Source organism: Vombatus ursinus, unplaced genomic scaffold (assembly GCF_900497805.2).
Source record: "Vombatus ursinus unplaced genomic scaffold, bare-nosed wombat genome assembly UNPS02014176.1, whole genome shotgun sequence".
Classification (NCBI taxonomy): Eukaryota; Metazoa; Chordata; class Mammalia; order Diprotodontia; family Vombatidae; genus Vombatus; species Vombatus ursinus.
Genome location: NW_020953954.1, coordinates 372,806 through 400,403, shown reverse-complemented (window position 1 = coordinate 400,403; position 27,598 = coordinate 372,806). Strand labels below are relative to the sequence as shown.

General features: G+C 51.3%; 2 protein-coding genes and 1 pseudogene across 6 annotated transcripts in view; 1 reads left to right on the top strand and 2 right to left on the bottom strand.

Moving 5' to 3' along the window:
• RNH1 (ribonuclease/angiogenin inhibitor 1) lies at positions 1 to 12,952 on the top strand. Of its 2 annotated transcripts, none has more exons than XM_027860179.1 (10): positions 1 to 91; positions 6,973 to 7,078; positions 7,167 to 7,337; positions 7,514 to 7,684; positions 9,203 to 9,373; positions 10,083 to 10,253; positions 10,861 to 11,031; positions 11,117 to 11,287; positions 12,231 to 12,404; positions 12,630 to 12,952. In XM_027860179.1, exons 2-10 carry the CDS (start codon positions 6,993 to 6,995, stop codon positions 12,715 to 12,717), a joined length of 1,374 nt encoding a protein of 457 aa, XP_027715980.1. In that variant the 5' UTR covers positions 1 to 91; positions 6,973 to 6,992; the 3' UTR covers positions 12,718 to 12,952. The 2 variants fall into 2 exon arrangements, with proteins under 2 accessions (XP_027715980.1, XP_027715979.1); XM_027860178.1 differs by lacking the exon at positions 1 to 91 and adding an exon at positions 2,054 to 2,156.
• Positions 12,953 to 14,608: 1,656 nt separating this feature from the next.
• Positions 14,609 to 27,598, bottom strand: part of PTDSS2 (phosphatidylserine synthase 2) — a 36,349-nt gene continuing 23,359 nt past the window's right edge. For 3 of the 4 annotated variants that reach the window (XM_027860134.1, XM_027860137.1, XM_027860138.1), the window contains 4 exons: positions 16,874 to 16,988; positions 16,607 to 16,752; positions 15,337 to 15,522; positions 14,609 to 15,234 (listed from right to left, as the gene is read on the bottom strand). In XM_027860134.1, the coding sequence (XP_027715935.1) occupies positions 15,099 to 15,234; positions 15,337 to 15,522; positions 16,607 to 16,752; positions 16,874 to 16,988 (583 nt within the window). In that variant the 3' untranslated portion in view covers positions 14,609 to 15,098. The other variant, XM_027860135.1, reaches the window with a different exon arrangement.
• On the bottom strand, positions 16,996 to 25,623 carry LOC114041621 (annotated as a pseudogene).

Below are 27,598 nucleotides of genomic sequence, written 5' to 3'. Positions count from 1 at the left end.
GCCGCCGCCGCCGCCGCCGCCGCCCCCGCGGGACTCTTGGCGCGGCCCGGCCTGGACCGGAGGGCGGGAGGGAGGAAGGAGCGAGGCGGAGGTGAGTCTGCTGGGGGCCAGCCCTGCCTGGCTGCCTGAGTCCTCTCTGAGGCCTCGGACCCGCGTCCGGGGCACCCATCCCCCCACGTGCCCACGTGCTGCGGGGCGGGGCCTCGCTCCTCCCCACGCACGCGCAGACACGCAGACCCCGCGCCCGCGTGAGGCCATTGCGTGCCCCGAGACGCCCCGCCCCCACGCAAGGCCCCGCCCCCACGCAAGGCGCGCGCCCGCCGCCCGAGCGCGCCCGAGATCGCCCCCACGCGGCTGCCCGGGGCGGCGCGGAGCGGAGTTGGGCGGGCTTTCGGGGCTGCGGTGGCTGGCCCTTGCCGGGGGGGTCCCCGTCCCTGCCGCCTCCAGGTGCCCGCGGGCGGGGGCCATGCTGGGGCCCCCCGGCCGGGCCGCCCGTTTCCCGATCTGTCCTTCCTGCAGCCCCCGGCCCCGCGGGGTGGTCCCGCGCCCAGCTGTCCCCGGAGCCCGGGCTCTCCCTTCCCTGAAGCTGGTGAGAGAGCCGGCCTGACTCTGCTACTCGCGGCGGGATTGCCCTGTTCGGGGATCTGCCCCAGACCTTGGACTGGAAGGGTCTGTGGTTGTAGATCGTGCTCCTTGCGTCCGGGACGGGGCCACTGGGGATGGAGGCAGTGGGCGGTGGGTTCAGGGCGTTCGATTGAGCGGGGCTGGGTTTGGGGAGATAAGCCCGGCACCCGAGATCAAAGGGGAGCCCCCCTGCAGGGGGCTAGGCCCGGTGGTCATGGGTTCGTGGCGTAGATGAAGAAGCTGAGGCCGGCTGGCACAGTAGGGACTGCTTAAAGGGATTGTTCTGAAGTCTGGAACCGGTCTGGAGGTCAAAGGGCATATTGGGCAGCATCTGCAGGGAACCCTTGGTCCGCCCCAGCTGCTGTGAGAGGGAGAGAACAGACATGTGTCAGGCACTGGGCTAATCACTTGACAAAATGGGCACCCCAGGAGTGCCGTCATACCTGTTTTATGGATGAGGAAACAGAGGCAAACATCTGCAAAGTGACTTGCCCAGGGTTACCCAGCTAATAAGTGCCTGAGGCTGGGTATATCCACCGCTGACCTGTGCTGGGGCCTGCCAACCCCCTTCTCCGGCATGGATGGGGTGGCCCTGCAAGGCCTGCAGGCCCCCAGTACCTTGGAGGCTGGTGTGGCCTCCTGGGCCTTCTGAGAAAGTAGAGTGACTGCCCAGGAGCCTGGTGACTCCAGGGGTATTGCTGTGCCTTCCAGCCTCAGTCTCCCCCTCTGTAAAAGAAGGGAGTATTAGACTCTGTGGCACCTGAGACCACCTCGGGCCGAAATCATCGCATAATAACAATATAATCATAAGTAGCACTTGTGTAACATTTTGACAGTTTGTTTCTTTTGAGACTCACAATGCTGGAAGATAAGCACCCACCCAAGAAGGAAACCAAAGCAGAACTGAATGACAAAGCTGCTTAGTATCAGAGATCAGATTTCAGTTCAGGTCTCCCTCCTTCCACATCTGGGATTCCTCCCTTAAGCAGGAATCTTATTAGCAGCTCTTGGAAGCCCCACTCCAGGGGACATTTTTCTCCTGGGTGGAATGGGGGGGGGGAAGGAAGAGAGGAGAGGATTCTAGCTTTCCCTGCTGTCCAGGGTGGAGGGGCAGGGCCAGGAGGGAGAAATCAGGATTTCCCCCCTTCCCCCCATCATACAATGAGGCTCCCTTTTTCCCCAGCCCCTTTCCTCTCCTCCCCTCCCTTCCCCCCTGCTCCTTCTCCCTTTCCTCCTCCTCCCTCCCTCCTCCTTTCAGCCCCTTTTTCCTTCCCCTTCCCTTCTCTCCCCTACTCCCAGTGAGGGTCTAGGGGCCTTGATCAATACCCAGGGCTGGGCTGGCCCAGTGGAGGTCCCTGGAGGAGGTCCCTGGAGGCTGGGACGACTGGGTGGGGCCCTGGGGGAGGAGCCGTGGGCGGGCAGTCTGAGTCACGGGGCATGAGTCATGTCCCGGGCCTAGAGTGCATAGCAGCTGCTGCCTGGCCCCTTCCATCTCCCTCTGCCTTTGGAGGCTCCCCTTTGTCCTGCCCCAGGTAAGCAGGGTCTTGCAGGGCCCTCCGGCCCTGTGGCAGTCCTGGCCGAGAAGGAGGTTGCTCAGAACTGGGCAGCTGTGGGTCTGCTTCCAGCTGCTGGGGAAGGGGAAGGGAGGGGAGCGGAGGATGGGGCAGTCCCCAGACGGTGCTGAACCAGGCTTCGGAGGTCAGCTGTAGCTAGGACCAGGAAGGAAGGCCTTGAATGCCAGCCCAGAGAGTTCTGAGAGTGACAGTTCTAGCCAGTGGGTGTCCCAGGAAGATTGACGATGGTTTTTTAAGGGGGCGTGGCTGGGAGAGGAAGAAGGAAGGAGGGGATTCTGCAAGTGAGGGGTTCCCGAGTGTTTACTTGGCTTTTGGGGCGCGTGGGAGTTGTAGGATGGCGGCCCTTCAGCCCGGGCTCTGCCAGACTAGTGCATGCTTCTGGACCAGCTCCCTGCTCCGGAACAGGCGAGAGCTGGGAAGGTTCCCAGGTGGCAGCCTAGGGCCCGCTCCACCCTGTCTGACACCTCAGACATTGGCTAACTGCCTGCTTGGGTCTAGGCCCTCTGCCAGATGCTGGGCAGTCCCTGCCCTCAGAGGGTTTATGGGATGCGGAGGAGGCGGGGTCAGAGGAGTTGAAACCTGCTCATTGGGGAAGGAGAGCAATCATGCCTAGAAGGGGGAAAGGCTTCCTGTGGGAGGGTGGAGGAACAACATGCCAGGAGTCTGGGAGATCGAGGACAAAGGCTTGGGGGCCGCATGGGCACTGGAGGCCCGTTCGGGTTGCTGGGAACCCCAAAATGTCAGGGTACAGGGTGGTGTCCTCCTGGAATGGATCTTCCAGTGGAGTGAAAAGGTTTTCAGGAGTGGGGGACCTGTGGCTCGAGGCCACATGTGGCCTTCTAGGTCCTTGGGTACAGCCTTTTAACTGAGTCCAGATTTTTTTCTTTTCCTTTTAAAAAAATATTTATTTAGTTTTAGTTTTCAGCATTCACTTCCATAAGATTTTGAGTTCTAAATTTTCTTTCCCCTCTCCCCACTCCAAGATGGCATTCAGTCTGATATAGGCTCTACATACACATTCATATTAAACATATTTTCACATGAGTCATGATCTAAAGAAGGATTAGAACCAAAGGGAAAAATCGCAAGAAAGAAGAAACCAAAAAAGAGCAAATAGTCCGCTTCCATCTGCATTCTGACTCTACAGTTCTTTCTCTGGATGTGGATAGCATTTCGTTTCCATCATGTGACTTTTGGAGACGTCTTAGATCCTTGCATTGCTGAGAAGGGCTGAGTCTATCAACGTGTGGCTGTTACTGTGTACAACATTCTCCTAGTTCTGCTCACTTCACTCAGCGTCAGACCATACAAGTCTTTCCAGGTTTTTCTGAAGTCCACCTGCTCATCATTTCTTATAGCACAATAGTATTCCATTACATTCATATACCACAACTTGTTCAGCCATGCCCCAATGGATTGGCATCCCCTCAATTTCCAATTCTTTGCCACCACAAAAAGAGCTGCTATAAATGTTTGTGTACATGTGGGTCCTTTTCTCATTTTTATGATCTCTTTGGGGTACGGCTGATTTTACAGAATTTTACAGAACAAATCCTTTTATTAAGGGGATTTGTTCTGGGAAGTGTAGATTCAGTCCAGAGGGCTGCACTAGAGGGTTCCCCACCCCTGGTCTATTTTAATGCCAATAAAGCTGATGAGATTGTTAGCCAACCTTTGACTTAATGCTTATATACAAGCTTATATACAAGACTGATGCTTGTATACAAAAGGGACCTTGAAAGGATCTGAGTGGGATTGGGGAATGGTAAGTGGCCTGGGGTGGGCAGAGGAATGTCAGGTAAAATTGAGCTGGGATTGAGGAGTGTGGTCTGGGGTGGGCCAGTCATCTGGGCTGCTGGAATGTATGGGAAAATTCCAGAATTGGGTTGTTTCTTTTCCTTCTAGCGGTCCAGGTCCCATCACCCCATCATTGGAAGACCTTTGTCTGGAAAGGGAGTTGGGTTTTGGTCCTAGAAAAATAGGGAGTCCCCAACGCTTCTGTAGCGGAGGAGGAGCTGTGAGCGGAGGGGTCAGAGGCAGGGGGCCTGAGGAGGAGGCTGCCAGGGAGAATGCTGTGGAGGGGAGCTTGGCAGCTGACTAGATCCCAAGGGAAGGCCAGGGTCAGGGGACGTTGGAGGAGTGAGCGGGCTCCACCTGAGCAGGCCCTGGGCACTCACTCCTGGGTCTGCTGCTGCCCCAGTTCTCTAGCTTTCGACAGAGGCACAGCAGACACTTGAGGCAGCCCTAGCCAGGGGGAAGGAAGAAGGGGAAAACCCAGAAGGTAGGGTCCCCCATCTCCTTACCTGTGAAAGAGGGGATACTGGAAGCAGATGGCCCCAAAGCTTCTGGCACCTCTCAGGACAGGCCACTGTGTAGGACCCTTAATCTCTATGGTAGAGGGCGGGACCTGGGCCATTGGCTGCCTTGTTCTGTGCCTCAATTTCCCCCTTCTGGGCCCGTGGCCCAGATCCCTGCAGTGGGGAGGGAGCTTTGACATGAGCCCTTGTCTGAGGGGACCAGGATTAGGGCCAAGGGAAGGCACCATTCCTCTTGGGTCACCTTTCAGCTCCTGGAGCAAGAGAGTAGACGGCGGCTGGGGGGCTCAGCTGCCACCTTTCCTTTTCCTGTGATCCTCTTATCTGCTTTGGTCCTAAGCTCTCCCCTTATCTGTAGGTTTGCCAGGTAAACTTTCCCTTGCTCTCCTAACCCGCTGTGTCTGAATCATGCATCATGCACGCTTTTTGAGCTTATCTTGGTATATGGTGTGAGATGTTGCTCTGTGCCCAGTTTCCGCCAAACTGCTTTCTGGTTTTCCCAGAACAGGTTTGGCCAGAAGGAAGCCGGGTGTGAAGGCTGGGAGGTGATTTTTTTTTTTGTCAGTAAATTTTGCCCCCAAAACGTGGATCTTTGGTTTTTATCAAGCACTAGATTACTGTGGGCAGCAAGGTGGCACAGTGGATCGAGTGCTGAGCTTGGGGTCAGGAAGACTTGAGTTCAAGTCTGGCCTCAGACACTTTCTAGCTGTGTGACCCTGGGCATATCACTTTACCTTGTGTGCCTCAGTTTCCTCATTTGTAAATGAGCTGGAGAAGGAAATGGCAAACCACTCCAGTATCTTTGCCAGGAAAACCCCAAACTAGGGTTACAAAGAGTCAGACAGGATTGAACTCACTAGATTACTATGGGCACTTCTACTACTGTGTGTTGTGCACCTGATCAATTCCAGGGATCCACTATTTAGCCAGTACCAGGTGGTTTTGACAATGACTGTGGCCTCAGGGGAAATTTAACCAATAAATAAAATGAGGTCTTTTCTCTGAGCATAATATCATTTATTAATAGGGGCACAGGATCTCTTAATAAGGGACAGGTCCACATTTGTGCCAAAGACCCACAGTGAGAGCTGGTGGGGGGTTTTCTGCCACGGTGGGCCTCCCTTCTGATCCACCTGATGCTACATCATTGGGACCTCCCCTTGCAGTCCAGATAGGTGGTCGGCTAAGGGTTCTCAGCTCTTGTCTGTCTTTGTGAGCTGGCCCTCAGGTGGGGCCAGTCACGCCCTTCTGTGGCCCCTAAGGAGTTGGAGTCCATCTGGTTTTCACTGCCTGGTTCTCTTCTTTGTAGACCCACAGATCCACTCGCTCTAAACTTTAATGAAGTGAGCAAAAACAAAGCTCATGGTCCTTGGGGGAGGGTCCCCTTTAGGTGGGGCCCAGCTCCGACTAGTTTAGGAGCCACAGGTGCCTTGGGGGCTAGGAGTGGCCTCCTGGTTACTGGGCCTCACTGGCTTTTCCTCGAGGAAAAAGTATGGATCCCAGATTAATAATTGGTTGTTAATATAATTGGATAGTATTAATTTCCCTCAACCGCTTTGTAATACGATTTGAGGTCTGATGTGGCTAGACCACTTTGCTTCATGGTTTGTTTTTTTTTAATTTCACTGAATTCCTTGATCTTTTGTTCTTCCAGATGAATTTTCTTATGATTTTTTCTAGCTCTATGCAGTCATTCTTTGGTAGTTTGGTAGGGCACTGAATAAGTAAATTTGGGTAGAATTATCACATTTATTGTATTAGTTTGTCCTACCCTTGAGAAACTCCTTGTCTAGATGTGTTTGTGTGAAAAGTGTTTTGTGATCACGTTCACAGCGTTCCTGGGTTTGTCTTGGCAGCGGGCTCCCAGGTAACTTGTGCGGTCTGCAGTCCTTTGAGACTCCTTTCTGTTCTGCCTCTTGCTGGTGTCCCAGGGAACCTCCCAGCCTTCACACCCGGCTTCCTTCTGGCCAAACCTGTTCTTCTGCTTGGGGACTGTTCAGTGGCATCGGGCCTCTGCTCTTCCTGCTTGCCGTGGCCTCCGGGCTGCTTTGGCTCCAGGGGTGGGCGGGCTCAGACCGCTGACCCAGTGATGGGGGAGAGGGGGAGGGGTTGGGGCCTGCAGTTTCAGGCTGAGTCAATAGTGCCCTCTGCTGGGTTTCTGGGAGGATTGGGTAGAACTGGAAACCAGCTAGCAAGCTCTACGTCCAGGAAGTGTTCAGGCAGAAGCCAGGGATATTGGGTTCTCAATGTCAGGCACAGGTTAGACAGAGAAGGCCCCGAGCCCAGAATTACCAGCTGGCTTGTGTGCTGTAAGAAGAGGACCACTCCATTTTATGTTCTATTCTAGCCCTGGCCACGGGCTGTCAAGTCCTGGAGCTCAGCAGGTCACCTCTCTGGAGCAGCTCTGGCTCCTTGTGGGGCTCACAGCCTCCATTCTTTGCCCCCACCCTCCTCTCCAGGTGCCACTCCCTCACCCACCATGAGCCTGGAGATTCAGTGTGAGGATCTGAGCAGTGCCCGCTGGACGGAGCTCCTTCCGTCTATGCAGCAGTATGGCATCATCAGGTAGGGAGGGCCTGCCCGCATTCCCCTTGGGACTTAGAGACTCAGTCTCTGGGCGTGCCCCCGCTCTGACCGGCCCTTTGTCTGCCAGGCTTGATGACTGCGGCCTCACGAATGCCATGTGTGCCAACATCTGCTCCGTGCTTCAGGCCAGCTCATCCCTGACGGAGCTCAGCCTGGCCAATAATGAGCTGGGAGACGCGGGGGCCCAGTTGGTACTGAAGGGGCTCCAGAGTCCCACCTGCAAGATACAGAAACTCAAGTGAGTCCCAAGTGCCCACGGGCCCAGGGAGAATCCCCAGTGGGTTACACTGGGGGGTGGGCCAAGGGAGCCGCCTCTTCTGTGGGGCGAGGCCTGCCCGGGCTTGGACCATCTAGGCACATCTGGGGAACTCGGAGCAGGAGGAAAGTGCTGCCATCTGTCCCCATCTCTGCCAGTCTGCAGAACTGTAGCATCACGTGTGCCGGCTGTGAACTGATCCCAGCCCTGCTCCACACAAAGTCTACCCTGACAGACCTTCAGCTGAGTGACAACCACCTGGGTGACGAAGGCATGAAGCTGCTGTGTGAAGGCCTGATGGACCCCCGGTGCAGCCTGCAGCGGCTGGAGTGAGTACGCTGGCCTGAGCCAAGGGGTGGGGGGAGGCAGGCCGGGCTCCCCCCAGGGGCTGGCTGCGGCCGTCAGTCCTGCTGGGTCTGGGAGGGAATAGGTGTCTCCGGATCTCCTGCCAGGCAGGCACAGTGCTGAGCACCTGAGGCCCAGGATCTGATCATCTGATCAGAGGAAGTGAAGGTCTGACAGGGAGGCCACACTGGGACCCTGCTGGGGTCCAGCACACTGGGCATAAGAGGGGCCAGGTGTTAGCTTCTGAGCCGGCCTTGATTGAAGAGGGGAAGGAGGGCGTGGGTAGAAGCAGTTGTTTCGGGCTGGGTACAACTTAATAAAAGGATTTCTTCTGTGAAACCTGGACTCTGTCAGAAGGCTGCACCCAGGGACCAGAAAGGCCATAGTGGACCTGGGACCTTTTGGAAGCCAGTGGGAAGGTTGCTCTGGCCTGATTCAGAGATGGGCTGGGGCAGGAGCTCCTGGCCCGCAGCAGCACATGATGACGAGTATGGAGGACCTGGCAGAGATCAGATGGATAGGATTTCTTGGATGGCCCCTGCTGTGTGATGTGGAAAGGAGAGAAGAGGCAGAGAACCCCACGGCTGAGGCCGGGTCACCAACAGCGACGGAGCTGGTGGGATGTCTGCGGAGGGTCCCCTGTAGTGGTCAGGCATAATAGCTAGCCTTCATGTAGGGCCTGCTATGTGGGAGGCACTGTGCTAAGCACTTCGCGAAAATGTCCTCCACACGACAATCCTGGGAGGCCCCCATTATGCAGATGAGAAAACTGAGGCAGAGAGAGGTGAAGGGATTTACCCAGCTCGTAAGTGTCTAAGGCAGGATTTGAAGTCAGGTCTTCTGACTCCAGGCCCAGCTCTCGGTCTGCTGTGCCCACTTGGCTGCTGCTCAAGAAGGACTGAGGGAGAAAAAGCCTTTAGATTTGACCATTATGGGGTCACTAGTGATTTGGAAAGAGAGTGAAGCCCTGGAATTTAACTTGTGGCGGTTGGTGTTCAGTTGTGTCTGATTCTCTGCAACCCCGTTTGAAATTGTCTTGGCAAAGATACTGGGGGGGCTTGCCATTTCCTTCTACTGCCCATTTTACAGATGAGGAAGCTGAGGCAATCAGGGTGAAGTGACTTACAGGGTCACACAGCTAATAAGCATCTGAGGTGGGATTTGAATTCGGGTGCTCCAGAATCCAGGCCTAGCGAGCGCTCTGTCCATGAAGCTGCCCCCGGAGACACATGGGACAATCGCTATAGGGATGGACAGATCAAGGGAGGGTTTTCGAGGGTGGGGGACACGTGGACCTGCTTGGAGGTCTGGTGGAGGAGGTGGGCAGGCGGAATCCAGATGTACAGAAGGCCTGGCTTTGCCGCCTCGGAGCATGGTGGGGGGTGGGAATGGCTTGGGAGGGGAAGAGGGAGGGAGTGCCCTGTGAGCAGGTCTGGGCAGGGCTATGAGGAGGGGATGGCTGGGGCTCCCATGGCCTCATTACTCTTTGTTCTTCTGGGCAGGCTAGAATACTGTGAGTTCACCGTGACCAGTTGTGAAGCTCTGTCTGCGGTGCTCAGGACCAAGGGCTCCCTTCGGGAGCTGACCCTGAACAACAATGAGCTGGGGGAGGCGGGTGTAGCCCTTCTTTGCCAAGGCCTGATGGACCCCAACTGTGAACTGCAGGTCTTGAAGTGAGTGGTCCCCGTGGCCGCCTGGTGGGGGCGGGGATGACCCCTCGTGGCCAGGGCTAACCCTCTGGGCCCTTCTCAGACCCTGCTCGTTTCCTCGGGGGTCCCACTCGCCCCTCCCAGCAGCGCACATTACCGAGCTCCCCAGCCTCCACTGTCCTCCCTCTCTGAGGCTGGCAGTGGTGAGGAGGCCTGGCTGCTCTGGGGTGACCCTGATTCTGCCCATGGTTTCTCTGAGGGGACGCTGGCCCGTTTGGGCCAGGCTTCAGGTGGGGCAGGAAGGGATCTCGTCGGGGTCCCCTGGGAGCTGATGTTTCTGTACCTTCCCATCATCCCCCTTGGGCAGTGGGTGCTATTATTAGCAGTTAAGGGACCTAGCGTCAGGAACTCGGCGACTTTCTAAGGGTCACTCAGCCAGAAAGTGTCTGAGGCATGATTTGAACCCAGGTCTTCCAGCACAGCCACACCACAGTGTGGCATCCCTTGCCCGTTTCCAGAACAGGTAGGACTGTAGTGAGTGTTTCCCAAGGCCTTTGCTAAAACAGCCTGATGTGTGGGTGCCTGTTAAGCACCCCGGAGCAGAAGCCAGCTACTTTCTACTGTGGGCCCCGGCACCAGGAAGGAGTTTCCAGACGCGGCGTGCTTCCCACTCGGCATGAAAAGGCATCATTGGCACTGGACTCACTGAGGTCGGCCCCTCTTTCTCCCACAGACTAGAGGGCTGCAGTGTCACCTCTGCTAATTGCAAGGACCTCAGCTTGGTCTTACAAACCAAAGAATCCCTGCAGGAGCTGTGCCTGGGAGAAAACAAGATTGGAGATGCAGGGTTGGAGCAGCTGTGCCAGGGGATCCTGAGCCCAGCCTGCAACCTGAAGACCTTGTGGTGAGTAGGCCTGGGCCTGGGCTTTAGTTCTTCCTGAAGTTATAAGCCCTGGAGAATTTACAGACTGGCCTGTAACCAGGGGCTATTCCCAGCAGGTATTGTGGAAGCCAGGGTCCTCAGGGAGCTTTCTGCATGGTTTCCTTCTATTGTAAATACAGGCAGTAGGAATCCTTGACCAAGAACCTGGGAGAATGGGAGAATTGTGGATAGGAGGTGAGGGGTTTATAGGACTTGAGGGAACACTAATTAAGGGGCCATGCCCAGGTCCACCGTGAAACTAAGAGTGGCCTCCTAGGGCCAAACAGAACCTTTGGGAAAAGATCTGAGTGTCTGAGTAGCCCACCAGCCTAATAAGCATTGGCTGAAAGCCGATGGGCTCTCAGGGCATAGTCAGTCAGCAAACATTTGTGAGGCACCTACTGTCTGCCAGGCACCGCGCTAAGCATACAAAGTTCCCAGGACTACGCAGAACCTCTTCCTCTTGCTGCTTTGACCCCATCTGGAGGAGGAGCTAGAGGAGAGCAGTCAGTGTGGTGAAGGGCAGGGAGAGGTAGAAGTCCCTGGAGGGCCTCACCCTCCAGGAATGCGTGCCCCTCTGTCCCTGCAGGCTGTGGGAGTGCGACATCACAGCTAAGGGCTGCAGGGCCCTCGCGCAGGTCCTGAGGAGCAAACCCTGTTTGACGAAGCTGAGTCTGATCTGTAACCAGCTGGGCGATGAAGGGGCCAAGCTGTTGTGCCAGGCGCTGCTGGACCCCGGCTGCCAGCTGGAGGAGCTGTGGTGAGTGCCACCCCCCCCAAGCTGGCAGTCCCCGCCCCCGGCGGGGCAGCGGCCCCCGGGTGCCTCAGTGAGCCCTCTCCCGCAGGCTGAGAACATGCGGCTTCACGGGGGACAGCTGCGCCAGCTTCTGCACTGTGCTGGAAAAGAATCGGACCCTGAAGGAGCTTCAGCTGAGCACCAACACGTTGGCAGATGCGGGCGTCAAAGAAATGAGCAAGGGGCTTCTGCACCCTGACTGCCCTGTCCAGAGTCTCTGGTGAGGACCCGCACACTGGACCGTGGGCCGTTTCACTCCCAGAGGTGGTCACGCCAAAGACCGTTTTCTAAGAAAAGGGGAGACGAGACTACGTGGGGAGGAAGGATTGAGAACCCAGGGCCCCAGAACCCCAGAACCTCCAGGAGAAAAGGTGCTCCTGGGACCAACCAATGAGCAGTAGGGGGTGCCACAGTGGATAAAGCACCTCCAGGCCTAGCTAGAGTCAGCAAGACTCATCTTCCTGAGTTCAAATCTGGCTTTCGACGTTTCCCAGCTGTATGACCTTGGGCCAATCGCTTTGCCCTGTTTGCCTCAGTTTTCTCATGTTAAAATGAGTTGGAGAAGGAAATGGCAAACTACTCTAGTATCTCTGCCCAGAAAAGCCCAAATAGGGTCAGGAAGCATCACCACTGAACCCTTCCCACTGCGCTAGGATGAAACAGGCCCCGCCCTCCATGAGCTGGGAGAAGGCAGATAAACGGGGAAGGCTTGCCTTGCTGCTGCTCAGCGCACTGGGAAGGGCCTCTTTCAGAAGGCAGCTCTTGAGCTGAATCTTTAAGGAAATACATGATTTCTAGAGGTGGAGGGAAGGGATGGTGTTTCAGGTATAAGGGACAGCCTGGGCACAGGCATGGCAAGGAGGAATGAGAAGGCTAGTTTGGCTGGACTATTGAGTACCTAGAGAGGCTCAAGTGGGGTCCCAAATCCAGTGACAGGGAGCCACTAAAGCTTGGTAAGCAGGGGAGTGTGTGGTCAGATGGAGGGGTGGAGGAAGCTGAGGGACCAGTGGGGGCGGGGAATAGGAGTGGGAAGGGTTGGCAGCTGATTGGGACAGGGTGGTGCCCTTGGTGCCAGCAGGGAAGCAGCTGCGGGTGGGGAGAAGGGCCCCCTCTTGGTAGGAGGGAAGGAGAGGGAGGCCCCTGATGTGGCTGTGGCTTCCCAGGCTGGGTGATTGTGAACTCTCGGATGAGTGCTGTGGGACCCTGGCATCCGTCCTCCTCACCAACCGCACCCTGAAGGAGCTGGACCTCAGCAACAACAGCAGGATTGGCGACCAGGGCATCAGGCAGCTGGTGGCTAGCCTCAAGGAGCCCAGCTGCACCTTGGAGCAGCTGGTGTGAGTGCTCTGGGGAGCGGGCACCCTGGGCATCACGTGGCTGATGCCAGGGCTGGGGGGGGGGAGTCCCGGGGGGGGGGGGGGGGGCCGGGGGGGGGGGGGGGGGGCCCTGGGGGGGGGGGGGCCCTGGGCATCACGCAGCTGGTGGTCAGTCTCAAGCAGCTTGCTGGCAGCCTGGTGGAGGAGCCGCCTGGCGCCTGATGCTTCTTCTCACCTCCCCCTCAGCCTGTTTGACATTTACTGGACAGAGGAGGTGGACAATGAACTGAAGGCCCTGCAGGAGGTCAAACCTAGCCTTCGCATCACGTCGTGAGGGAGGCTGGGCGGCCTCTCCAGCTTCCGGCCCTGCCCAGCCCCACCCGCCAACCCCCTGCTGTCCCCTGGGGTGGGGCCCAGGAGGAGGAGGGCCTTGGGGGCAGGATGGGGGGGCTCCTGCTTGTCTAATCTTTAGACTCTGAATAGCTGCCTCCTCGAGGCCCCAGCACTTTAAATCTCATCTTTTTGCCCCAAACTTCCCACTTTAATAAAGCATCTTTTGGACGGTCTAATGCTCAGGCTTTTCTTACTGGACGTGGGCTGCCTTCCATGCTGATGGTGCCCCAGGGCCCAGAGTTCCAATCTGGACTCAGACACTAGCTGGCAAATCACTGTTTGCCTCAGTTTCCTCATCTCTAAAGTGGGGAGCATGACAGCACCTATGTCGGGGTTGTACAATTGCTTAGCCTGGCAAACAGTAAGATGCTTAATACATGCTTACTCCATCCCCACCCCTCCAGGATCTGCATGGTCAGAGCTCAGGGCTCAGCTCCAGCCAGAGGGTGCTTAGAAGGGGCCAACAGGGCAGCCTGAGCCATGAAGCCAGAGGGAGAGTGGGAGCCATCAGAACTGCCTCTGCTGCAGGGATGGAGAGCTCACTGCCTTCTAAAGCAGCCCCTCCCTTCCCTTTGGTTCTGTTCCCAGGGGTGGGAAGCCATTTTTCGGAGTTGCGGGCATTTCCACAGACAGGAGCCAGGAAGGGAAGGCCCTCCTGAGGCAGGGAGCCCTGTCTTGGCCTTTCCAGACTCTAAGGCAGCTGGGGCAGACACAAGTCACTTCATTGTGGCCTGCCGCACCCTAACCCTAACCCTCATCTGTAAAATGGGGATAATTAGTGTCCAGCTCACAGGGTTGTTATATAGAGTGCCTGCTTCCTTCTGCTGCCCCCCCCCCCCAACTCCCGCACACCTTGTGGAGTGCCTGATGTCCCACCCCACCTCCTCATTGGTCAAAGGGAACCCTGCCAGCATTCCAGGGACTGTGATGGTGAGGGAAGGGAAACGGTGGAGACAGGAGGGGGAGGATGGGAAGGGCCCTCCCAGTTATCATCAGGCCCGGAGCTTTTCACTGTACTGCTGCTCAAGCAGTAGCAAAGGGAAGGTGGGCAGGAAATGGGTGGGGGTCCTCAGGAGGAGGGGGTGAAGGGCCAGAAACCACTAGCAGGGCACCAGGCAGCCAGGGGGGAGGGAGGCACGATGAGGGGATTTGGGCCAGAAACAAGGGCAATGAGAAATGTGTTTGGACTCAGAGACGCCTCAGTTGGACCTGGAAATGCCACCCGCCTCTGCCCCCAGTAGGGGGTAGAGCTAAGGCCACACTGGGCATCCCAGAGGCAGGAAGCCCGAGGAGGTCCCAGGCCTCTCCAGGGGTCAGGAGAGAGCCAGATAGAGGCTCAGTCAAGCTGAAGCGTGGCTTTGCTGGGGAGGAGGGCATGGAGGGGCACTGCAAAATGATGCTGCACAAAGGGAGGGGGAAGGGAAAGACCCCGAGGCAAGAGCTGAGCCCCCCAGACCACCGGGTCAACCTGGGGCTCAAATCTAGGATGGCGCCGTGGGACAGTTCGAGGCCTGAATTTCTGTACCCAGCCAAAAATGTGCGAATGGCAGGGGTCCTGACCAAGCCTGGGGCTAAGAGGCCTGGCAAGGGAGGAAGGGTGCATCTGTACCCGTGTGGACTCGAGGGGTGCCCCAGGCCCAAACAAGCTGGTAACTCAGCCCATCGTGGTAGCCTAGCGGCCAGAGGGAACAACCAAGGAGGGACAGGACGGACAGGTGGGGGGATCCAGGGGCAGGAGGGTGGGCCTGAGGCTGAGCTGGAGTCTGGGACAGCCCCTGTCCCTGGTGGCTCCTGGCTCTGCGGCCAAGGCATCAGAAAGGAAACCCCTGGACTCACTTTGTTTCATTTCTCTTTATTTGTACTCTGCTCCCACTAACGGACACCGACCCCGACCCCTCCTCTGTGGCAAGTGGGATGCCACACCTCCCTGCCAGGGTCCTCCCCAGACTGGAGGCTGACTAAATTCCAGGCAGGTTCTGATGGAGAGAGACAGCCTTCGGCCATCAGACCCAGCCCCGCCAGCCGACCCTCCATCCCATGGACAGCCTCGGCTCCATTCTGGGAAGTCATGGCTCACTGGGGCTGCCCTCTGGCTGCCCAGGCCACTGCTGCCAAGGGTGTGGGGCAGCTCCAAGGTCCTTTTCGCCCCCTCCCTCGCCCCGCAGGCCGCTGTCATCTTCTGCTGGGTCACTGGCTGGGCAGACGCTGCCCATCCGGAGCCTGGCTACTGGATCCAGGGCCCATCCCTGGGGTGGGCCGGCAGGGCAGCGGCCCACCCAAAGCTTCCAGGAGGGCTGAGGCCAGGGGCCAGCAGAGGTCTGTTCACAGGTCCCCCTCTTTGTCCTGCTCTTCCAACAGTGGAGAATGCCCTTCACTGCCCTCCGTTGAGGTCCGGTCTGCTTCACACCGGCTTTCCTGCTTCTGACGTCTGATCTCTTTGTAGCGCAGGGTGATGTCCCTAAGAGGAAGAGGCAGCAGCTTGGCCTCCAGCGTGGGGCCCCCTGCCAGTGCCAGCGTCCCTCCAGTGAGACGGGCCTCCCCCTCCCAGGCAGGTGCTCACCGCAGGAAGAACCGCCAGACGGTCCAGGTGAGGATGAGCACGGTGCCCAGGATCCAGCACTGCGCCACATAGAAGGGCAGTGACAGGGTCAGTGTGTAGGGGTCATACTTCACCACGATCAGGAACTCCGTGGCCGTGATGGCCGCCACCAGCCAGGCCTGCTGACCAAACTTCTTATGGAACGTCCTGGAACCAACAGGGACCAGTGACTCACTGCTGGGGGGCTCTGATCTCAGGAAAGCAGGGAGGCCGGAGAAGCCCCTGGCTGAGGGCCCACCAGGCTCAGCTCTGCCAGCTCCTACTCTCGCTCCTTCCAGGCCTTCAGGGCCCCGTCCAGCTCTGAACCTGGTCACTTAGTCTGGGATGACCAACACTGCCCCCCCACTGGGGAGACTGCTGCAGCCGTCATCCGGGGCTCCTCCATTCAAATGGGGGGGGCGGAGGACGTGCGGTGGCAATTCCCCACTCCAACTACTGCTTTCCTGGGGGGTCCTGAAAAGGGGTGGATTCTGGGTGTGACCACTTGGGATGAGACCTGAACAGACCCCTTTTGGGGCTGCCACGCAGGGCTGGATAACCTGAGTGACCACACACACCTGGAGGGTGAGCAGGCAGGCAGGCTGGCAGGCGGCTCCTTCCCCTGGAGCTCCCCCAGGGCCCCTGCCCTCCCCTCTCCCCCTCCCCTGGGTCCTCTGCTCTCCTGTGTCTGTCCTGGGGTCTTCTGCTAGACTGCCCCCGGCCTCCCGGCCCACCTCTATGGGGAGAATTCCCACACTTGTCTCCATTCCTCTTCCACAACAAGGGATCTCCCCATGTGAGTCTCACAGGTAGCTCCAAAGCTGCCTGGCCACCCCTCCCCACCCCTTTCACCTACCTTCTGACCTGCTTCTTCCCTCCTGCCGGGCCCCTCCACTATCCTAGTTCCTGGGCCTCCTGTCCCCAGCTCAGGTCCACATCCTCCTCTGGCCTCAGGCCCCTCCAGGGGGCCAGACCAGGGCCAGAGCCCTCCCTCTTACTCGGCCTCCTGACACCCCACCACCCTTAAAACATGACTCAAATTCCTCTTCTTTCAGGACGTCTTCCCTGACCTCACGGGTGGCAATGACTGAAAATTGTCTGGCCCTGTCCTAGAAGGTGAGGCCCCTGAAGGCACAGACAAGGACTAGGTCCAGTTCTGGCCTCTGCACACAGTAGGTGCTTTACGAATGCTGGCTGACAGCAGAGCCCAGGTAGACCCCCCTCCCCTGACACTGGGCCCTTGGTTACTCACGGGTCATCCATGAAGTCATAGATCTCTCGCATTGCCACGCCCCCAACGTTCACAAAGAAGACCAGTCGCAGGAGAACCAGGTAATGTTCTGGGGGCATCCACAGCACGAACTTTAGATAGAAGGTATTCAGTTCTGCCAAGAGAAACTGCGAGAGGCCTGGCCTAAGAACAGCCCTGCCCCGACCCCAGACACCACCCCCCTCCCGTCCCCCTGCAGCTGGGGGCATGCAGGCAGAGTGAGAGACTCCAGCCTCCAGGGTGTCTTACAACCAAGATGATGCCGCAGACTCCCAGCCACCGGCGTAGGTTGGAGGCAGGTTTCCATTCAAAGCGCACCCAGCTATAGGGCGTGAACTGGAAGGCGATTCTCTTCATCTTGCCCCTGGAAAAACAGGAAACACAAACACCCCTAGACTGTGAGATCTGCCTTCCACCTAGAAGCCTTCATAGACTGGCCTCCTGGGGCTGCAGAGAAGGTTACTGTCTCTGTAAGAGGCAGAGAAGCTGGGGGAGTCAGAGCTTAACTATGCGGGGGGGGAGTGCAAGACAATTCCTGGGACTCCTGAGCATGCAGAAGGTTATCTCATCACTCCAGAAATGATGAGAAGTCACCTGCAGTTCTAGTGATGGTCAGAGGGTCCTGGGGCTCTTCCACAGCCAAAACACTGTCATTATTTACATCTTTCTCTTATTACTTACCTTGTCAAGGCAACTATATAGACAGAAACTGTGAAGTTTACTTGTGCCTAAGAAATTGAGAGATTTCGATATACAGATACAAGCAACTTCTCATAATAGTTAAGAAACTGGGTTTGGGGCTCAGAGCTTAAGTAATTGATAAGAGAGATTGTGTAATTTTAGTAATTCATAAGGAAATATACAGACATACCCAGGATTAGCTTAGAACTGAGGATGATGAGAATAAACATGGCAACACTTCTGAATAGTTGTTCTTATCTAAATGGCTACTTTTGACGAGCATCAAATAATTTTTATAATCCCTGCTTTAGAGTGTAAGATCTGGAAATGCTATTCTCCTGTTATTCTTAAGTTTGAAAATTATCTTCCTTGAGATTCAAGATTTTCATTTGGTTCCTCCCAATGAATTATGTTATTTTCCCCTCCAGTTTGACTAGCTTAATAATTAATCTGTAAATTAATTTTGGAACTACAGACATTTTTCTTACACTAGCACAGCTCACCCAGGCATGAGCAGTTCTGTTGTTTATTCATTTAAGGGTTATTTTGCAATTGTATGTATGTCTATATACACACATACACTGAAATAGACAATACACACACACACACACACACACACACACACACACACACACGCACACACAAAACAGGATCTATAAATCTTTTTGTAGCTTTCTGTCACGGATGTCCAGCTATCCACAGCCTCCTCTCGATTTGGCCTTGGCGTGGAGGATGAAACAACGTCCTTTTGGTCTCCTGTTCAATGGTGGTGATGGTGGCGGCAGCAGCCATCATTCTCAGGTAGACCCCCTCTTGGCATCTTTTCTTTGCAAACTTTGCTGCTTGAGTCCTGAGGTTCGGGGGGCTTTTGCTGTCCTTGGAGCTCTCTGGTTTGGGGTGAGGAGGCGGTGGGGTCTTGGGTGACTGAAGAAGGGTAGTAGTAGTAGTGGTGGCGGTGGTACTGTTGCTGCCACTGTTCCTTTTTCAGGAGGGAAGAAGAGGTGCTACCACTTTGCCCTTTGGGGCTGCTTTCTTTGCTTTTCCAACCTGGGCTCTTTCCAGGCTTGAGTCTTTTCCCACTCTTCTCCCCACAGGTGAGACAAGCAGAGACTTTGCCCTTCCTTCACTGCAATGCTGACAGTTTCCTGGGTCTTCTGCTTTTTCATGGGCAGCACAGTCTCATGAATGGACCTGACAGAAGACTCTTTGATTGCTTTCTTCTTGGCTTCAATGGCAGCTGCAGCCACCACACTCCCTGGCTTATGGCCCTGTTTTAGGGATGACCTGTGGCTCGCTCTCAACTTTCCGCTTCCTTTTCGAAATATGCAATCGATCCTACCTTGGAGTGAAAAGCTTTTCCCTGTGCACTGACCAAATAGACATCATACTTCCCAGCAGAGCAGCCACCGGAAAATCAGAGGAAATCATCCTCCGCTTGAGTTTTCTTGTCCAGCCCAGTGGGATCATCATACGTGGGCCCCCGGTCTCGGATGGCAGAATGCCGTTGCTTAGGGGAAGCTGAAGCTTCAGGTACAGCAGGGGCTGACCCAGTGTCTTCTGATGCTTCTGCTTTTCCTGCCTCTGCTGGCTCAGCAGAGACTGGTGTGATGATGGCTGTGGGAATTCATGGTTTCCTTCCTTCTCCTTTCACCCCTCTTCAACTTTCTGAACTTTCAGTGTTTATCTCTGAGGCCCTGGAGGTCTGGGTCTTCAGACAGTTCTCTCATTGTTCACGTCCAAAAATGCACATCTCATTTTGCGTTTTGAGTGTATCACCTCTGTCAGGAGGTCGGTGGCATGTTTCATCATGAGTCCTCCGGAACTGTGGTTGGTCACTGAGTCCTAACATCCCAGCTACCACGGAATCCTGCTGGAGCTGGTCTACAGAAGCAAGATGGGGAGTCACACATGTGATATCAAAACAGGAACTGGTGATTCTGCTTTTTATGGAGCAGTCTGTCCTCATCCTCCGCTCAGTGTGGCAGCAGTAGCCATTTCCTCAGTATCTATAAATCCTGAGTGTGACTTGGTAGCTTTGTTCCCAGATATCTTATGCAATTTGTAGTCATTTTAAATGGGTCTTCCCCTTCATCATTTTCTCCCACTGTTTTATTATCACTCTGCTATTAATGGACTTGATGCAATTTCTTTCCTTTTCTCTTTTCTTTTATTTTCTAGGCAAACCATCCCATTGGGTGCGCACAGACATAGTTTTGTCTCCTCTCTGCAGATTTTTACCCTCTGATATTTCCCATGTTTTCCTGCTGTTGCTATAGTACTGGGGACAAGGGAACCACTGCTTTATTCCTGCGCTAACTGGTAAAGCTTTTAGAGTATTTTAGAGCACTTAACGCTAGCTTTTGGTTTTAGATACTTCTCCTCTCCCCTTAACATTTTTTTTTTCCAATTACATGTAAAGATAATTTTCAACATTCAACATTTTGTAAGATTTGAGTTCCAGATTCTTCTCCCTCCCTCCCTCCCCTCCCTTCTCTTCCCTTCCAAGACAGCAAGCAATCTGATACAGGTTATACATGTACAATCGTGTTAAATACATTTCCATTTCCACATTAGTCATGTTGTGAAAGAAAAATCTGAATAAAACGGAAAAAACAAAAAAGTGAAAACAGTCTGCTTCGACCTGCATTCAGACTCCATACTTCTTTCTCTGAATGTGGACAGCATTTTCCATCATGAGTCTTGGAGTTGTCTTAGATCCTTGCATTGCTGAGAAGAGCCAAGCCTAGCACAGCTGATCCTATACAACGTGGCTGTCACTGTGTACAGTTCTCCTGGTTCTGCTCACTTCACTCAGCATCAGTTCATGTCTTTCCAGGTTTTGTTTTTTTTTAAATCTGCCGGCTCATCATTTCTTATGGAACAATAATATTCCATTACATTCATATACCACAACTTGTTCAGCCATTCCCCAGATGAGGGGCATCACCTCAATTTCCAATTCTTTGCCACCACAGAAAAAGCTTCTATAAATATTTCTGTACGTGTGGGTCCTCTTCCTTTCCATGGTCTGTTTGGGATACAGACCTACCAATGGTATTGCTGAATCAAAGGATGATAGCCCTTTGGGCATAGTTCCAAATTGCTTGCCAGAATGGTTGGATCAATTTACAACTCCACCGACAACACATTAGTGTTCCTGTTTTCCCACATCTTCTCCAACATTTATCATTTTCCTTTTCTGTCATATTAGCCAATCTGATAAGTATGAGGAGGTATCTCAGAATTGTTTTATTTGCATTTCTCTAATCCACAGTGATTTAGAGCATTTTTTCATGTGACCACAGATAGCTTTGATTTCATTGTCTTAAAACTGCACGCTCATATCCTTTGATCATTTATCAACTGGGGAATGACTTGTATTCTTATAAATTTGACTCAGTTCTCTCTATATTTGAGAAATGAAGCCTTTATCAGAAACACTGGATGTAAAATTTGTTTCCCAGCTTTCTGCTTTCCTTCTAATCTTAGTTGCACTGGTTTTGTTTGTGCAAAACCTTTTTCATTTAATGTAATCAAAATGATCCATTTTGCATTTCATAATGTTCCCTCTCTCATTTGGTCATGAATTCCTCCTTTCTCCATAGATCTGACAGGTAAACTATTCCTTGCTCTCCTAATTTGCTTGGGGGTATCATCTTTTATGCCTAAATCATTGTGTTCATATAGTTCCTGGCTTTGTCTTGGCAGGCAGCATCTCAAACATTTTATATTGTCTACAGTTATTTTAAATGGAATTTTTCTATCTCTTGCTGCTGGACTTTGTTGGTAATATATAGAGATGCTGATGATTTATGTGGGTTTATTTTATATCCTGCAACTATGCTAAAGTTGCTAATTATTTCAAGTAGTTTTTTAGTTGCTTTTCTAGGATTATGTCAGTATACCATCTTATCATATGCAAAGAGTGATAGTTTTGTTTCCTCCTTGCCTACTTTAATTCCTTTAATTTTTTTTCTTCTTATTGTCAAAGCTAACATTTCTAGCACCATAATGAACAACAGTGGGGATAATGGACATCCTTGTTTCACCCCTGATCTTCCTGGGAAAGCTTCTAGCTTATTCCCATTACATATAGTGCTTGCTGATCATTTTTAAATAGATACTACTTAGCATTTTAAGGAAAACTCCATTTATTCTTATGCTCTGTAGTGACTTTTAATAAGAATAGGTGCTGTATTTTGTCAAAAGCTTTATCTGCATCTATTGAGATAATCATATGGTTTGTTAGTTTTGTTATTGAAATAGTCAATTATGCTGATAGATTTCCTAATATTGAACTGGCCCAGCATTCCTGGTATAAATCCCACCTGGTCATAGTGTATTATATCCTCACGATAGATTGCTGTGATCTCTTTGCTAATATTTTATTTAAAATTTCTGCATCAATATTCATTATGGAAATTGGTCTATTATTTCCTTAATCTGTTTTGGCTCTTCCTAATTTAGGTATCAGTACCATATTTGTGTCATAAAAGGAATTTGGTAGGATTCCTTTGCCTGTTGTTCCAAATAGTTTACATAGTACTGCAATTAATTGTTCTTTAAATGTTTGGTAGAATTCACTTGTAAATCCATCTGGCTCTGGAAATTTTTTTCTTAGGTAGTTCACTGATGGCTTGTTCAATTTCTTTTTCTCAAATGAAGTTAAGTATTTTATTTCCTCTTCTGTTAATCTGGGCAACTTATGTTTTTGTAAATATTCATCCATTTCTCTCAGATCATCAGATGGTTAGGCAAAATAGCTCCCAATTATTGCTTTAATTTCCTCTTTATTGGTAGTGAATTCACCCTTTTCATTTTTGATGCTGGCAATTTAGTTTTCTTCTCTTTTTTTTTTCCCATCAAATTGACCAAAAGTTTATCTATTTTATTGTTTTATTTTTTTCATAAACCCAGCTCTTAGTTTTATTAGTTCAATGGTTTTCTTATTTTCAATTTTATTCATCTCTCCTTTGACTTTCAGAATGTCTGGTTTGGTATTTAATCTGAGGTTTTCAATTTGTTCTTTTTCTAGTTTTTTAATAGCATGCCAATTCACTGATCTCTTTATTTTATTCATGTTAGCATTTAAAGATATAGAATTTCCCCTAAGAACTGCTTTGGGGGATAGCTAACTGGCGCACTGGATGGAGCATTGGCCCTGGATTCAGGAAGTCCTGAGTTCAAATTCAGCCTCAGACACATGACACTTACTGTGTGAACCTGGGCAAGTCACTTAAACCCATTGCCTAGCCAAAAAAAAAAAGAACTGCTTTGGCTGCATCCCATAAATTTTGGTATGTTGTCTCATTATTGTCATTCTTTTTGATGAAATTGTTTCTATGACTGGTTGTCTGACCCACTCATTCTTTAGGATTAGATTATTTTGTTTCCAATTAATTTTTAATCTATCTTTCCATGGCCCTTTATTACACATAATTTTTACTGCATCATCATCTGGAACGGATGCCTTTGATTGTGAGGTTTTTATGCTCCAATACATGGTAAATTTTTGTGTAGGTGCCATGTACCACTAAGAAAAAGGTATATTCCTTTCTATACCTATTCAATTTTCTCTAGAGATTTATCATATCGAACTTATCTAAAATCCTACTCACCTCCTTAACTTCTTTTTTTGTTGTTAGATACATCTAGTTCTGAGAGGGGGAGGCTGAGGTTCTCCCTCACCACTAGTATAGTTTTATTATTTCCTCCTGTAACTCACTTAATTTTTCCTTTAAGAATTTGGACACTATACCATTTGGTGCATATGTGTTTAGTATTGATATTACTTCATTCTCTATGGTACCTTTTAGCAAGACATAGTTTCCTTCCTTATTTCTTTTAATTAGATCTATTTTTGCTTTTGCTTTGTCCAAGATCAGGATTACTGCCCCTGCTTTTTTTTACTTCAGCTGAAGTATAATATATTCTGCTTCAGCCTTTTACCTTTACTCTGTATGTATCCCTCTGCTTTCTTGTAAACAACATATTGTAGGAGTCTGGTTTTTAATCCACTTGGCTATCCGCTTTTGTTTTATGGGAGAATTTATCCCATTCACATTCACAGTTATGATTACTGTGTATTTCCCTCCATTTTATTTTCACCCTTGTTTATACTTTTCTCTCTCCTTTCACTCTGTCTCTCTTCTTCAGAGTTTTGCTTCTGACCACTACTTCCCTCAATCTGTCCTCCCTTCTAACAAATCCCCCTTTTCTTTCCCCTCCTACTTCAGCTCTCCCCCTTTGTTATTCACTCTTTGAATCAAATTTGATGAGGTTCAAACAACGCTAACCCCCTCCCTTCTTTCCCTCTACTGTAATAGGTTTTCGAGCCTCTTCATGTGAGGTAATTTACCCTATTTAGTCTCCCCCTTTCCTCTTCTCCCAGTACAATCCTTTTTTCTACCCCTCCTTTTTTTTAATATCATCACATGAAAGTCAACTTATACCCACACCCTCTTTATGTATACTCTTTCTAACTATCCTAATAGAGATACAGTTTGAAAGAGTGCCAAGTAAGGGACAGCTGGGTGGTGTAGTGGATAGAGCACTGGCTCTAGAGTCAGGAGGACCTGAGTTCAAATCCAGCCTTAGACACATAACACTCACTAGCTATGTGACCCTGGGCAAGTCACTTAACCCCAATTGCCTCACCCCCCCAAAAAATAAATAAATAAAAAGAGTGAAGACAAGTATCATCTTCCTGTATAGGGATGCAAACAGTTTAACCTTACTGAATAACATGTTTTTTTTTCTTTCCTGTTTACTTCTTTATGCTTCTCTTGAATCTTGTATTTGAAGATCAAATTTTCTGTTCAGCTCTGGTCTTTTCATTAGCAAAGTCTGAAAGTCCTCCATTTCATTGAAGGTCCATCTTTTTTTTTGTTTGTTTGTTTAGGCAATCAGGGTTAAGTGACTTGCCCAGGGTCACACAGCTAGTAAGTGTCAAGTGTTTGGGTCTGAGGCCACATTTGAACTCAGGTCCTCTTGACTCCAGGGCCAGTGCTCTATCCACTGCACTACCTAGCTGCCCCTTAAGGTCCATCTTTTCCCCCTGAAAGATTATTATCAGTTTTGCTGGGTAGTTGTTTCTTGGTTGTAATCTTCCAGAATATCACTTTCCAAGTTCTCTGATCCTTTAATGTAGAAGCTGCTAAGTTCTATGAAATTCTGATTGTAGCTCCTTGATATTTAAATTGTTTCTTTCTGGCTGCTTGCAGTATTTTCTCGTTGACCTGATAATTCTGGAATTTGGCTACAGTGTTTCTTGAAGTTTTCATTTTGGGATCTCTTTGAGGAGGCTGACCTTCCTGGGGTACACACCTAGCTGCAGACTCTCCAGGTCAGAGGCCAATGACAGTCTCCTCGCTCTCTTGGAACGATCGGACCAGTTCCTGACTGCGTCGGAGCAGAGGGGGTTAGAGGGGATTCTTTCAATGACTATTTTACCCTCTGTCTCTAGGATATCAGGGCAGTTTTCCTTGAAAACTTCTTGAAAGACACTGTCTAGGCTCTTTTTTTTTTTTTATCGTGGCTTTCAAGTAGTCCAATAATTCTTAAACTCTCTCTCCTTGATCTGTTTTCCAGGTCAGTTGTTTTTCCAATGAGGTACTTATATTTTCTTCTATTTTTTTTTTTAATTCCTCTGATTTTGTTTGACTGTTTCTTGATGTCTCATAGAGTCATTAGCTTCCACTTGCCCAATTCTAATTTTTAAGGAATTATTTCCTTCATTTAGCTTTTGTACTGCCAATTTTACTATTTTTTTTAAATCATTCCAAATATTTTAATAAGAGTTCTATGCAAGGCATTTAAAACACCACCTTGCGAGGATAAAATCCGTTGGAGAGAGAGAATACAGAATGCAGGTAGTCACGGAGCTGAGGAATTTTCTTGATTTGGGGCACGATCTGAGAGTCCACTGTTTTCTGATCAGCCTTACACTGCCCTGTAATCTTGTATTTCTCTTTTCCTATGTCGAAAATCTCTCCTTCCTGGTGTCTAGGTTTATGGAGCCTCTTCTTGAAGTAAGCATCAGGAAGATGATTTGGAATTTTTACACCTGAAAGGTTAACCCTGGCAGAGACGGCAATGACAAATTTCTGATGGGTCCTTCTCAGAGGAACACGGCTGATGGTCAGAGGGCCAGTCACCAGTAGCAAGTCACTGTCCAGCTGCTTCAGGAAGACCACTCGTTTGCCCCTGTGGTGGCCAGTGAACATGCTCAGAACCGTGCCCAGGGTGATGCGAGCTCCTAGTCTCCTCACGTGCTGGCTGAAGGGATTTCTGCCATGTCTTAGCAGGTTTCTAGGCATCCTCAGTATGGTGATACCTTGGCATCTTGTGAATCTTCCATTCTTATCACCACCAACTGGCTCTGAGATAGTAGCAGGCACCTTCTCTTTCTTTTTCCTTTCAATCTGGGTTTTGGGTGCAGCGTACTTCTACTTGTACATGGTTAGACGGGAATACGTGGCAGACCTAGAGTATCTACCGATCCCTCAGGCCAGGACTGGGTTCTGCTTGCAGTGCTTTCAAGGCTTTTCCACCACCTTTTCAGCCACATCTTCCTTTTTGTTCTTTGGGGTTTTTTGGTCTGCCATCTTGAGAGAAGGGAAAGAGCCAATTTTATTTCTTAAGTTGTTTTCTTCAGTGGATTTTTCCTCCCCATGTGGCCAATTGTATTTTTTAAAGAATTGTTTCTTCAGTCAATTTGTGTCCTTCCTTTTCCAAACTCTTGACTCTCTCTTGTGTAACTCATTTCTTTTCCCAAGTTTTCCTCTACCTCTCTTACTTGATTTTTAAAATCCTTTTTGAGTTCTTCATATTCCCCTTTGAGGTTTCACATGTAGGCATTCTGACAATGCTGTCCTCTTCTGAGTTTGTATTTTGATCTTCCCTATTGCCAAAGTAGCTTTCTATGGTCAGGGCTCTTTTCTGTATTTTTGTTCATTTTTAAGTCTATTTCATGACTTTTAAAGTTGAGCTGTGCTCCTGGGGCACACAGGGGGCACCATTCCAAGCTTCTTATGCTGGGAGCCAGGGGCCTAGTCACTGGCTTTCCACACCGGGGCCTCGGGTGCCTGTGGCTTGCCCACTGTGCTGGGGTGGCCCAGGCTAGTGGCGCCTGTTGTGCCCTGGGTTCTGGGGTTTGCAATCTGCCTGCTGCGCTAAGACTGGAGGGTGACCTGCTGAGCCAGAACCGAGGGGCCTCCGTTGCTGATCTCTGCCATGACAAAGAACCTTTTCTTGGCTTGCCCAGACATGGTCGATGCTGCCCTGCACTCCCCTTTTGCCCAAATGAGACAGACCTTTCCTTGAGTCCTTCTAAGTTATCTTAAGTTGGAAAATTGTTTCACTCTGCCTTTTTGTGGGTTATGCCGCTCCAGAATTTGTCAGAGGCTCGATTTGATGCTGTTTCTGAAGGAAACTGGGGAGAGCTCAGGCACCTTCCTGGCTTCTCTCTGCCATCTCTTGTTTACATCCTAGACGCTTTTTTATCCTGGTTCTTTTTTAAGACCTTCTATGCTTATGATTAGTAGCATTTTAAAGCATAAACGAGTGCTGTGTCTTTACTACTATGACTGTGTGGTTTGAGATGATTCCTTCTTTAACATCAGTGGTGGTCCTAATGGCCCAACGCCAACTTTGTATCTCCAGTATAAAGAGTGCTTGGTCAGCACACATCATGTGGGAAATGCATCGCTTGCCGGACTCTTGTTCAGTGCTGTGAACACGGGAGCTGGAATGGAGTCAGACCCCGACCAGCTGTGGGATCCTGGGCAAGTCACAAAATACACTCTCAGCCCTAATTTCCTTACTTGTAAAGTAGGGGTCACTGTAGCCCCAAGCTCACAGGGCTATTATGAGCAACAGATGAAAAGTGCTTTGTAAACCTAAAAAGCACTACAAAACGTTTCCTGTTAGGATTGTTGTCAGGATCGTATTTAAAATTAGAATAAGGGCAGGAAAGGAAGAGAGGCGGGTAAACGGGAAAAACAGCCTTTGCATCAAATCCTGGATGAAGGTTTGGGAGCAGAAGCGATCCCTGGGGGACAAGGGGTCTAAAGCCTCTCGGAAATGGGGCTCGAAGGATGGCAAAGCCTGGAGGTGGGAATTACCCAGGGCTGCCTGAGCTCATCTGTGTCTCATTTTGTTAACAACCTCCCCAAGACATTGTCATCTGGCGTCGGCCACCTCTGCTCCGACGCAGTTAGGAACTGGTCCGATCGTTCCAAGAGAGCAAGGAGACTGTCCGTGGCCTCTGACCTGGAGAGCCTGCGACTAGGT